The sequence below is a fragment of the Amblyraja radiata genome, chromosome 35 (assembly GCF_010909765.2).
Source record: "Amblyraja radiata isolate CabotCenter1 chromosome 35, sAmbRad1.1.pri, whole genome shotgun sequence".
Taxonomy (NCBI): Eukaryota; Metazoa; Chordata; class Chondrichthyes; order Rajiformes; family Rajidae; genus Amblyraja; species Amblyraja radiata.
The window spans coordinates 9786033-9799672 of NC_045990.1; the positions used below are offsets into that span (position 1 = coordinate 9786033).

At 46.0% G+C, this 13640-nt stretch overlaps 3 protein-coding genes across 4 annotated transcripts in view; 1 reads left to right on the plus strand and 2 right to left on the minus strand.

Moving 5' to 3' along the window:
* Positions 1-13640, minus strand: part of LOC116966134 (hepatic lectin-like) — a 335697-nt gene that overhangs the window by 141341 nt on the left and 180716 nt on the right. The window lies entirely within an intron of this gene.
* Positions 1-13640, minus strand: part of LOC116966131 (hepatic lectin-like) — a 227156-nt gene that overhangs the window by 77474 nt on the left and 136042 nt on the right. The gene's annotated exons all lie outside the window — the stretch shown is intronic.
* Positions 13120-13640, plus strand: part of LOC116966132 (hepatic lectin-like) — a 30283-nt gene continuing 29762 nt past the window's right edge. For both annotated transcript variants that reach the window (XM_033012323.1, XM_033012322.1), the window contains exon 1: positions 13120-13273. In XM_033012323.1, the coding sequence (XP_032868214.1) occupies positions 13186-13273 (88 nt within the window). In that variant the 5' untranslated portion in view covers positions 13120-13185. The remainder of the gene's footprint in view (positions 13274-13640) is intronic.

A 13640-nucleotide genomic window follows, 5' to 3' on the forward strand; every position in this document is an offset into this window, starting at 1 on the left:
CACTATCCACATCTCTCATAATATTATTAACTTCAATCAGGTCTCCCTTCAATCTCAGGCGCTCCGGTGAAAACAAGCCAAGGCTGTAAAACTTCTCATTAGAGCTAATATCCCCTAATCCAGACAGCATTCTGGGAATCCTCTCCAAAGCGTCCGCACCCTTAGTACAATTGTGCGATCAGAACTGCATGCAATATTTCACATGTAGATCATCAGGTTGCCTATCTGAGCACAGTTTTTGTACCACCCCACGCGTTCTCTCTCTTCAGCTTTGCAAGTCATTCTTCGCCAGATATTTATCCACTTCCTGTATTTAATACCACAAGTACCAGGCTCCACACTTCAGTTTCCAAACACAAGCTGCGCAACATTTCTTCCTCTTTGCCCTCTTGAATTCACTTCCCCTTTAAGTTACACTAGCGACCTCTAGTCCTGAACAGGCAAACATAGCACTTCCCACTTTACATTGACCCCTCATTTTTTTTAAATTCAATAGCAAATTTTCTCTTATCCGTCTCTTCTCTACAGAATCAATTTCAACATCTCCAATCTACCCGTGTAATCATGGTCTTTGCTCCCAGAAGCAGTTTTCTTCAGTCTGTTATGGAAATTCTCTAACGCCCTCGTTCATTTCCTACAGAGCAGAGACTATAATGGAATCAAATGTTGAAAGTGAGACCGGACCGAAGTTTGCTAAAGGTTCAGCTTAAGGACTAGGTATTTTACGCTACAACCGATAAAATACAGATCTATGTGTGTCTTATTTACTATTTTATTATCCTGTCCACAAAGTCTAATGTTAACATGATTCCTTGTTCGGCAGTGACACATAAAGGGTAAGTCCTTCTGGCAAGGGAGCAGCTTGGTAACCGAAGAGAGAGAGGGAGAGAGAGAGGAGAAGCGAGCAGAGAGAGAGAGAGAGAGAGAGAGCAAGAGAGAGAGAGTAGCGATAGAGCGAGAGAGAGAGAGCTAGAGAAGAGAGAGAGAGAGAGAGAGCGGGCGAGGCGAGCAGAGAGAGAGAGAGAGAGAGAGAGAGAGAGAGCGAGGAGGAGCGAGAGAGAGAGAGAGCGAGAGAGGGAGAGAGAGGAGAGAGAGAGAGCGAGAGAGAGAGAGAGAGAGAGAGGAGAGAGAGAGGAGAGAGAGAGAGAGAGAGAGAGCAGAGAGAGGATAGAACGGGAGAAGAGAGAGAGATCGCTATAGTGCTCTCTCGAGCATAGCTCTTATCTCTCTCTCTCTCTCTCTCTCTCTCTCTCTCTCTCTCTCTCTCTCTCTCTCTCTCTCTCTCTCTCTCTCTCTCTCTCTCTCTCTCTCTCTCTTCACGAATATCGGCTCGGCGATTGGAAAGTACCCAGTCTGAAAATAGTAATGTACGAGCATGTGACTGAGAGATGACGGTCCTCAGTTCGAGCCGGTTCCTCGTTTAACCAGCGCCAGGAAACAGATGTGATGACATTTCATGGAATTAATGGGAACAAATTTAGATTTAATGGAAAGTACAGCGTGGGCAAGTGTGTAACCAGAAACGACATCTCTCTAACTGACCCCTAACTCCACCCTCCCAACCCCACACACGCGTGTTCTTAAAAAAACAGGAACAGATCCTCGGTGACATGATCGGATGGCACGCAAACAATGATTTTTCACTGTACGTGTGAAAATAAAAAGGAACTAAACTAAATTAGTCCATATACTCGAGGGATTCATGGTTGAGAGTTTGTAAAATCATTGGTAAAGATTGCACATTCTAAAGAATGGATGTATAAACTTATTTGTTGCACAAGCAACATCTACGCTATTGAATTAATTGATGCAAGCGTATAGTTGGAATGGGAGTGCAAAACCGATTAAGTTGTACAATATACATCATAGACTGGGTACACATTGACGGAAGGACGTGTACAATGGTGAAACTAATGAAATTAATTCAATAGAATGGAATCATCATGAGGAATTGGAGTGCACGGTGTATGGAGTTCGCAGCCACATTTGACCGTTATATCCTTATCTGAGATTAAGTTGCACCTGCACGGAAGGGTCTGCAATGAGAATGAGCTATCAGTTAAATTGGAATATAAGTCCGATGAAATGTGTGCATAGTGGAAGCATCGTGGTACACACATTCGATCGAATGGAATGTCAAACACAATAGAATGTGGATGGACAATGAATGGAATTGGGATGCACATTCATTGTAAACAGAACCTGGAATGCCTTGTATAACATGTGGATATGTTTTGTTTAGTTTAGTTTAGTTTAGAGATACAGCTCTAACCTCTCAGCCCTGATGAAGGGAAGTCCGCACCGGCGCATTATGAACGTACAATGGTGGAATGCAATTGTGGTACCATTATGTATTCACTCATTGGAATTGAGATAATGAAATCAACGAAATGGAGGTAACAAATGGGTGAAATCGCGAAACACAAGGGATGGAATGAAGTACATTATTGAACAAGTGGAAAAAACACAATTAATGGAATGCAGTGTTTAAGAAGGAACTGCAGATGCTGGAAAATCGAAGGTACACAAAAATGCTGGAGAAACTCAGCGGGTGCAGCAGCATCTATGTAGCGAAGGAAATAGGCAACGTTTCGGGAAATATCCAGAAGCCGCATCTTGCGATGTGTGTTTCATAAACATGAAAATCTTGCAGCTAAAATAAACATGGAGCAAGGGGATAATAACGTGAACCTCTCATGTTGTGCAATGATGAGAGAAATGATGACAGGTTTCAGACTGAAAAAAACAGAAACCAGTGGTTTAATCATTATTGTAGATATTATAGATATTACTTTCTGGGTTGAATCATCCAGATAGCACGTCACATAAATGTTCTCGCTTTACGGCGGTACACATGAGAGTTATTAACCAACCGATGCCAATATCGGTATGTTCCAATGGGTAGGCGGATACACATTGCATATTGACATTTAGTTTAGTTTAGTTTAGAGATTTTTAAAAACCAGTCCCAGACCGTATTTTTGACGGGAATCTCTCTGTCGTCACTAGGACCCTTCAGTTCATACTACTCCAGAATTAAGCAGAAGTGATTTGGAATTGTGAAACTCATCACGTCATCTGACCATTGGTATTGCGTATCCTTGTGAGAAGCGCGGATGAGTTTACTATAATTCGACCGCGCATGTTCTTCAATGACTAGAAGGTCTTCAAGCTGAAACATTGAGCAGATGGATTATTATGCAAACATTGATGCAGTTCACCCCAATGAACAGAATAGAGACGGTTGCCGGCCGGGAAAGCTGAATACAGGTGGGCTCCTTGGTGTTTTGTCTTTATTCTGTTCCAGCGATTGAGTTGGCATTCAGTTTCGAAGAAGGGAGAGATGAGGGTTGATTATTCTCTACTTTGATCTTGTATAAGCGGGCGCCATTATAGGTCCATTGGGATCCAGTGTCAAGAATGTGCAACACCTCTATTCCCCATCGAGTTTAGATATCTATCCTGCTGTGGGTTCCCATATTGACGAATCGGGTGTTGTACAGTTTACAGATCCCGGTACTAGCAAAACACCTTTGCCCCGTCCTCCGGAGTAAACAAGGAAATAAATTCCGATTTTTTTCTACTGATGTTTCCCTCACCTACTTGATGAGATGTCCTTCACTTGCACTTTGCAGACCGTGGCATGAAAGTGGAGGACCGTAGCGGACACAAACTCTCCGCCCCGTGCGTCTACTCTCTGCTGGGACTCAGCATCGTTTTATCGGCTACGGCTCTCTGCGTTGCAGTTATTTTGTGTAAGTTGTGGGGAAGAAATCTCTAAAATGTGAAGCTTGTCTTATTGTATAAAATATCAAAACGAACAAATGTGCAGATAATTATTTGATTGGTAATTGTTGGGTCAACCTTCGTGGTCCTGATATTAATTGAGGGACAGGGGGGCGGGGGCGTGTGCAGTGAGCTGAACCACATCAGGGGAAAATGAGAATTAAACTCATTGTGTCTGTCGCAGGCTTTCCACACCCCCCCCCCCCCCCCCCCCAACCTCTTCCCCGTTGATTCCTGTTTCTTGTTAAACGCACGTCGTCTGTAAGAAGCCGGATGATAACGTTTCCAAGCAAGGAGAAAAGGGAACTTGCCCGAGTATTAAAAACAAGTCTTATTTCGAAATTTCCGAAGGGTCTGCACGTATTGCACAATGTACTTTAGTAACCGCACCGGGTCAAAATAATACGTTTGGCGCGCTTGTACAATATACATCACACAGGGCGTTATTTCTGCCTTTTGAAACTACCCCTTTTTTTAAACTCCACAAGGATTTGATTTTCAAAGTAGACGCAGTTTCACTGCCTCACTTCCCAAGCAGCATGCACACACCCAAAATCCCCAATTCTCGCAATATGTGGCCCCACTAAAGGAAAACTAGTGTGTAGGAAGGAACTGTAGATGCTGGTTTCAGCCGAAGATAGACACAAAAAGCTGGAATAACACAGCGGGACAGGCAGCATCTCTGGAGAAAAGGAATGAGTGACGTTTCGGGTCGAGACCCTTCTTCAGACTAGTTAGGGAAAAGGGAAACGAGAGATATAGATGAGGATGTAGATAGATGGAGTAAAGTGAATCTCGGGATGTCAACAGACTTGGTTAAACATCCCACTGATAAAACAATCCCCAACATAGATATTTTTGTAGTTGCCACTTCTTTCCAATGTCCTCTCTGTCTTCCGCTCCCTCTCTTTCTCGCTCACTTTCTTGTTCTCTCCCTCTTACTCTCCCCTATCACGACGCGCTCAGAATTAATCTGAGTAAAAATGGAATATGAAACTATTTAATCTGTTGCCTTCTTTTCCAGTTACAGGAAATATTCGGCGCTTAAGCAGCTCAGTGGCCAGGTTTCAGGTTGAAGTTTCACATCTAAAGAGTAAGTTGTATAGTTATCAAAAAGAAATCTCAAATCCAAGCATTTATATGGGGAAATGTCGAATTGGTGATATTGAGATGGGGGTCGCTGCAACAAGCACTTTCTCTCCCCTATTATTCTGGCTACCAGGAGTACCAGGCTTTCCTGCTACATTGGTAGCGTTGGGATATGTAGAGGCGGAGGCAAATCATTATGTTTCGTCTACCACAAACGGTCCTTTTCAACGCACGCGATAATCTACGAAAATGATTGTGCTCATGTTCACTATGTTTCCATGTTACCCTTGTAGTTTTTTATTGCTTTCCCAAGTCCAAATAATATGAGTATAATACAGGGCCTGTCGCACGAGATTGCGACAAGCGCGACCAAACCGGAAGCGGGGGACGCGCGGAGGTCGAGTGATCCCCGTACGAGTTGACGTGAAGTTCGAGCGAAGTCCGCGGGGTTCGCGCTAGGCGTACGCCGTCAAGACGCTGCGTACGGCGTCGAGGCGGTGGGTACGCCGTCAAGACGCTGCGTAAGCCGTCAAGACGCTGCGTACGGCGTCAAGACGCTGCTTACGGCCTCAATGCGGCTGCGGGCCGACAGGCCGTCGCCGCGCGGAATTTTTGAAGACGCTCAGCTTTTCGGAGCCCCGCGCGATGTCGGGACCAGCTCCGCATAACTCCATACGGCTCCGGCGATCGAAGTGGGACCGGCCCCGCGCGGCCGTAAGGCTCAAGCGACCACGTTAGGTTGCGCTTGCCGCATGCAGTCGCATGCTCGTGGGACAGGCCCTTTCTTTACAGTGCCAGAGACCCTCGTTCCATCCTGGCGGCGAGTGCTGTCTGTACAGAGTGTGTATATTCTCCCCGTGACCTGCGTTGGTTTTCTCCGAGAGCTTCTGTTTGCTGCCACACGCCAAATGTTGGAGGTTATTTGGATTGGTATAAATGTAAAAAAATGTCCGTAGTGTGTGCAGGATAGCGTTAATGTGCGGGGATCGCTGGGCGACGCGGACTACGTGGGCCAAAGGACCTGATTCCCCGCTGTATCTCTAAACTAAACTAAACTAAATTAAAATCGCTCTCCAGCCCGTGAGAAAATCTTTCACACCTGATCTCTGTTTCCAGCTGGTTGACGAATTTTCTGTCTGTCCAATTACTGATACTGATATTCCTGGATTATAATATTTATCGTAAGTCTTTTGTTTGGGACCAACGTTACCGCTTTGTTGAATTATACTTGGGAATATCAAGTGCATTGCCTTCAGAGAGACCGCCAGTTCATTTAAAATAGAAAAACTCCATCATGTTGGTCAGTGATGATTGCCTCTGACATGCGTTGAGTGCCTTTCTGCAGGCAACCCAGATGATGTGCATAGCATTGATATTTCTAGAGACTGACTCCACCATTTTAGTTGAGTGTAGAATACACAACGCGGAAACAGAGTCTCTGAGAAAACCAACGCAGTTCACAGGGAAAATGTTCAAACTCCGTTGAGACAAGCACCCGTAATCAGGATTGAACCCGGGACCCTGGCGCTGTAAGGTAGCAAAACTACCGCTGCGCCATCGTGCCGAGTTAGAAACAGAGACATAGAAAATAGGTGCAGGAGGAGGTCATTCGGCCCTTTGAGCCAGCACCGCCATTCATTGTGATCATGGCTGATCGTCCCCAATCAATAACCCGTGCCTGCCTTCTCCCCATATCCCTTGATTCCACTAGCCCCTAGTGCTCGATCTAACTCTCTCTTAAATCCATCCAGTGATTTGGCCTCCACTGCCCTCTGTGGCAGGGAATTCCACAAAAGGTGTAATGTGGAATTCATTGTTTTGGTGCTAACTGGTGGTGACCTCTTTGCTCGTGTTTTTGTCTGATCATATTTCTCACACGTTCCCCAGTGTCTCGCTCTTCAGTGCGTGAACCCGTGATCTGAAATAGGCGAATGTCTCGATTGTTAAACCCAGAAGCACGGAACCGGCAGATGAGGGTAACCCCCCCCCCCCCTCCCCCCCCCCCCCCCCCCCCCCCCCCCCCGTCGCGCTCCTCCAGATATTGTCTCTGACATTTACTTCATTATCTTCACAGAACTGCTGATTTGCCCTCACGGATGGGTCAACTTCAAGCAAAGCTGTTATCTGTTTCCTTCAAGGTCACAAACCTGGGAGGAGGCCCAGAAATCTTGCATGTCAGCGGACGCCCACCTTGTTGTCATTAATAATGCTGAAGAACAGGTAAGTGTTTATCCGTGATCCCGCTTGGCGGCAACTTTGCAAAGTTTAGTTTAGTTTAGAGATATAGTGCGGACATGGAACATTCGGCCCATCGAGTCGGCGCTGACCAGCGACCCCCGTACATTAATGCCCCTGTCCCACTTAGCAAACCTGAACGGAAACCTCTGGAGCCTTTGCGCCCCATCCAAGGTTTCCGTGCGGTTCCCGGAGGTTTTTGTCAGTCTCCCTACCTGCTTCCACCACCTGCAACCTCCGGGAACCGCACGGAAACCTTGGGTGGGGCGCAAAGTCTCCAGAGGTTTCCGTTCAGGTTTCCTAAGTGGGGCAGGGGCATTAACAACACTACAATTAGACATACGAGGCATCCATCGCTTGTAATTCTCATGATGCTACTCCGACCAGAGTCACTGCCCATGAAATCTAGGCCATGAGTTCTCACTGGCCAATGTTCACACAGATAGCCATGTAGATTAAGACAGACCAGGAAATGACGTACATGGCGACCAGGTAAAGTTCCTGCTCTCATTTAGGCCAACATTCTTAAAGCCCCCATCTTTTAAAACGGAGAAAACCTTACCAGTGGGGGCAGTACCAAACACTTCCCATATTATATCCCTCTCGCTCATACCCGAGGGACATACAGCTCGGTATACATAAATGGCTGAATGTCATAGAGCAGGTGATTGATTGCAGTGTTTGTCACTAATACTGCCATGAACTGTTGTTCCCACATATACTAAAACATTTTCGTTTCCATGACAGGACTTCTTAAAGAAAAAAGTTCTGACCTATCGCTGGATTGGTCTCACTGACAAAGCCTCTGAAGGTGACTGGCGCTGGGTGGATGGAACAGATTATAAATCCATTGCAAAGTGAGTTACTTTCCAGTGGCAAGTTCTATTTCACCTCTGCGGTGCTGAATGTGAAAGAAAAAACACAATGTGTCACACTGTCCCACACACACTATCCTACACTCACTAGGGACAATTTACATTTATACCAGGTCAAATAACCTGCAAACCTGTACGTCTTTGACTGTGTGAGGAAACCGGAGCACCCGGAGAAAACCCACGCGGTCACGGTGAGAACGTACAAACTCCGTACAGACAGCACCCGTAGTCAGGATCGAACCAGGGTCTCCGGCGCTGCAAGCGCTGTAAGACAGCAAGTCTACGTTGCGCCCAATGACAATCTCTCTATGATAATTTCTGAACCCAATCCTGAGCGCCAAACACAAGGCTCCAGATGGAAGAAACAGTTAGGTGATCCATTTTAATTTCTCCTGTAGTATCTCGCCATCAAAGTACCAGGATCAGTTTTCTCGATGTGATATTAGCAAGCAGACAAGACCAGTGGAGAGAGTAGCAAGGGAAAGGCTAAGAATCCACACAACATCCCCGAGGTAATGCTGCTGATAGTTTCTCCATGTTAAGAAACACCTCCCACAAATTGTTCCTACGCATCTCCAAAACTGACAACATCTCACAACTTGGGGACACAAAGAACTGCAGATGGTGGAATCTTGAACAAAGTACTGGAGGAACTCAGCAGGTCAAGCAACATCTGTGGGGCGCATGGTTGGCCTGTCCATGTCCTCCACATATGCTGGCTGGGCCTTCTGAGTACCTGCTGACAAAAGTATCCAATTACAATCACAGCTTTTCTCAAAATGAAGGAGACGCTGCCAACATACAGCAAGACCTTGCATAGGCTAACGTGGTAAGCAATGTTCATATCACATTGCAGCAGCAACAGAAACATCCATCTAAAGGCAACCTTCCCCCTATGTTGAAGCTATTTATCAAACTCTGCCCCATCACCATTTATATTTTGGGAATAGCATTGACACACAACACACATGGATCGGCTGCATAAAAACTGTGGCTCCTTGAGCAAAATAGAGGCTGGATATTCCAACTAATTTAGACAGAAAAAGCTGGAGTAACTCAGCGGGTCAGCCAATATCTCTGGCGAAAAGGAAAAGATGACGTTGCGGGAAGTGACCAGAAAAGTAACCTATTTATTTTCTCCTGAGATGTTGCCTGATCCGCTGAGTTCCTCCAACTGTTTCTGTTTATCTTCTGTTTAAACCAGCATCTGCAGTTCCTTCCTACACATCCTGACTAATTTACTCGCCTCACAAGGTATTTTTCGCCGTTGCGAGGCATGACACGGGATCGTGAAGGTAAACCTCATATTTTGCTAAGGCTAATCCATCTGCAACTTCCCACGGGAGAGCTACTCCACACATGATAGACTTCTTGGGAGGAAGCCAATTGTCCTCTTTCGTCATTCATTTCCCAACTAAAGTTGCACTCTGCAAAGAATTTCACCGTGACTGCTGATCATGCTAGCGGCACCATATCCTTCAACATGCATGCACAAATAAAGTGAAATAGGAATCCTATTAACAAATTATATTTTCCATGGTCTTTTATCTTATAGATTTTGGAAGAATGGAGAACCCAATAATAAAAATGACGAAGACTGTGTGCAGATGTATATTGGTGGAAATTGGAATGATGTACCCTGTAACAGAACTTTGAGGTGGATTTGCGAGAAACCAGCGCAGTGATATCCTCCGTCGTGTCACAGTTGGTGCACAATGGCCAATGAACCAGTTTATCAACGTTGAGCGTGTAGCAGCAATATGATCGCGGAGTATGAGTATTTTGGGTTAGGCGGGCTATGTTGGCATTTTGCAAAATTACCATCAAATTATTCGCACCCTTTCCCTTTCCAATGTTGAACCATTCACTGATGGATCAACTTCACTGCCTGGGCCTAATCATTCCACCTGAATGCCCCCCCCCCCCCACCCCCCCCCCCGCCCCCCCCCCCCCCCCCCCACACACACACACACACCACCCCACCCACACATCGGGTCCTCCTTCGCTCTGTGAATGCTGTGCTTCATGTCAGCCACACTTGTTTCTTCAGTATACAGTATCTTCACAGCTCGAAGGTCTTCCACCTGCATCTCTTCTTATTCACAGCGAACTCCATAGTAGACGGTAAACATTCAGCAGAGGAACTAATGCGCTGGCCCTGCTTGTTTGTTGTTAAGTTGCTACGCAGATTTAATCACCCTCTCACTATTTCGTGGCATCGCGAACTTTTCCAGCGGTGTCACGGTGCAGTTGTTACTTCATCGCAAAACAAATCTTTGCTTAACCTAAACCCCATATGCGTCATAATGACGGGCAATGCTTCAGGTCAGAATAATATGTCCAGGGCTTGGTCAGTTGAGCGGACACGTATCAAGTACAGCAAGTACATGTTAATACAGGGAAGAATGACATGGTACATTTGGGATGTGCAATAGGACAAAGGAATTGTTGTAGCGTAGGGATATGTCCACATATCTTTGCTATCTTTGAAGGTAGCACAGAAACATAGAAACATAGAAAATAGGCGCAGTAGTAGGCCATTCGGCCCTTCGAGTCTGCATCGCCATTCAATATAATCATGGCTGATCATCCAACTCGGTATCCTGTACCTGCTTTCTCTCCATACCCCCTGATACCTTTAGCCACAAGGGCCACATCTAACTCCCTCTTAAACATAGGCAATGAACTGGCCTCAACTGCCTTCTGTGGGAGAGAATTCCCGATATTCACCACTCTCTTTGTAAAAAATGTTTTTCTCATCTCAGTCCTAAAAGATTTCACCTTGATCTTTAAACTGTGACCCCTTGTTCTGGACTTCCCCAACATCGGGAATAATCTTCCTGCATCTAGTCTGTCCAACCCCTTAAGAATTTTGTAAGTTTCTATAAGATCCCCCCTCAATCTTAAGTACAAGCCGAGTCTATCCAGTCTTTCTTCATATGAAAGTCCTGACATCCCAGGGATCAGTCTGGTGAACCTTCTCTGTACCCCCTCTATGGCAAGAATGTCCTTCCTCAGATTAGCAAGTCAGGTTCATAAGATGGTTAAAAAACGAAAGGTGGGGCATTTTACGAACCTTGTCTGTAACTGTAGGATTGTACACCAGATCTGAAAGCTTATAATCCACTGAAGCTTGTGTTTCTCCAAATTATACCCGGTTAACCTGATGCTTCTTCTTCTTGTCGAGTCCACAAACAAGATTAGAAGTTGATCAGCCAGAGCTGAACGCCGGCATCTGTATACAATGGTGCATGTCTTGCGCTTCTTGTGCTTCTTGCGCGTGGTGGCGGAAAGGTTGGTGAAAACAGGGCCGCGACGTGAACGCTCTTTCCTTGACCCCACCTGATGCTTAATAAAAAGGAACGTTGTATATCTAACTCTCTGATGCTCGCAGTCTTTTCCGCAGTCGGGCATGTCGGAAGAGTACATTGAGATATTTGTTCCTAATGTCAATTTTCATTTTCCAAGGGGTTTATCCTAAGACACACAGAATTGCAGGTGCTCGAATATTGAGCAAACACTAACTGTTGGAGTGAGACAGAGAACCAGGCCGCATCTGTGGGGAGGGGGGGGGGAGGGGGCGATGGATAAACGACTTTTCGGGGCGGGGCTCCTCATCAGACTTATTGTAGATGCGTGGGGGTGGGAGGGGGGAGCTGGAAAAGATGCGGGTGCGGCACAAAGCCTTGCAGTTGACAGGTAGGTGAATGCGCGGAGGACTTTGAATGACAATGTGTAGGACAAAGGGTAGAGATGAAAAGGGGGGAAAATGAGTTTCAGGTAGGAAATGAGGAGCCGTGAAATGCAAACAATGTGGAATGGGGTATAAGTGTAAAGGGACGGGGGATAAGGGGTCGAGAGAGTGAAATACATGAGTGGGCATTGGGTTGGCGTCACGGGAAAGAGGAGCGGGGGCGGGGGTGGGGGGGGGGGGGGGTGGGGGTGAGGGATAGTTACCTAAATGTGGAGAATGTAATGTTGATACGGTTGGGTTGTCAGTTACCCAAACGGAATGCGAGGTGCACTTTCTCCGTAAACGCAGAAACTAAATCTAGTAATATGTTTGTGTTTTAAATTGGACAATAAAGGTTTGTGTGTACAACAATGACTGTGGCTCTATGGCTTATATCGGGAAGCGTTAGTTTCTGGGCAGTGCAGAGGTCTGTTGAGGCAGAGGAACTGAGGCTGCACATACACTGATAATAGGCCTATCCATGAAACAGTGGTCCATGAAATTAACAGCACGGGTAAACGGGGTTGGTAAGGTAGGAACTGGGTCCACTTGACCGCATCGACCAACATATTGAGGAAAGCTGTAGAGGCGCCCTGTTACAGCTGTACAGTACGTTACTAAGGCCATATCTGCAGTAGGATGAACAATCCTAGTGGTCGTGCAACCGAGCTTGAGCGGGCGCCGGAAGGACATATGAGGATATTACTAGATCTGGAGGGTCTCACATACGGAAAGGCAGGATTAGGTGGGGATATCTATCTCTCCGAAGTCCAAGAGCCCAAGAACTAACCTTATAGAGGTTTATAAAATTACGAGGGGCATAGTTAAGATGAAATGCCACAATCGTTGCATCGGAGTTCGTGAGTTAAAACTAGAGGAAATACATTGACGGTGAGAGGGGAACATTTAAAACGGGCCTGAGCGGGCGATCTTTTCAGGAAGAGCGCGGTGCGAATATGGAACGAGCTACCGGAGGAAGTGGCAGAGGCGTAATTGTGAGGGACAACTTGAACTATTTGATCTTCCGTTTGTGCACGTCGAGTTGACTGCATTAGTCGAAACGGGGCGGACCACGTGAAGGTTGCAATTTTCCAACCCCATAAAGGTGATGGTGAGGCTTCAAAGGCCGAGCTACCGGGCCGCTTTTTAATGTCACTTTTCACCTGGGACCCCACTAATAGTGGATGCACACACACCTGCACAGAGATTAGCATGAAACCCCAAGCCTGAGAACACGTTTGGGGAAGATATAACAGACAGATCCTTCTGGCTCCCCGATGTCTGGGCATTGACACTGGAATCCAGCATCTCGAAGCAGAAATGGTTGGATTTCAGTAATATCAGCAACTTCGTTTTTCCCCCACATAATATTGAAAGTAGGGCACGAGGAACTGTGAGGTCAGAAACGACAGCTGCACTGACTCATTCTTATCAGTTCCTCAAAGACCAGATCGTCCTGCTGAGAACATGGAGTTAATGGTCGACTATGAAAATATCACTTTTCAGGTGGAAGAGGACAATGTAGATGGATATCAGCCGGAACATCTGAAGCCAGGTGCTACCACTGAACTCGTGTTTATCGTGCTTTCCCAGATCCGATGAATGAGCTGGAATTAATTACACTTTCTTTTTAATTAACCGGAGAAGTCGACAACATGGAAGTCGAAATGTTGAGGAGAAGGGAGAGAGATAAGAATTGTTGTTTGTCCTCTTTGTGTTAACGGGATCGAATGATCTTTGGGTTTCTTGTGTGTAAATTGCAATACCTCCACTACCTGTTCATGTCTATGTCTAGCCTGCCTTTGGTAACCTTAAAATTCCGGTGTTGACAACAACACTCGGCTCCTCTGGCTGCTGCCAAATTGAACCAGAGGAAGGTAGACACAAATGATAATGCCCCTGTCCCACTTAGGAAACCTGAA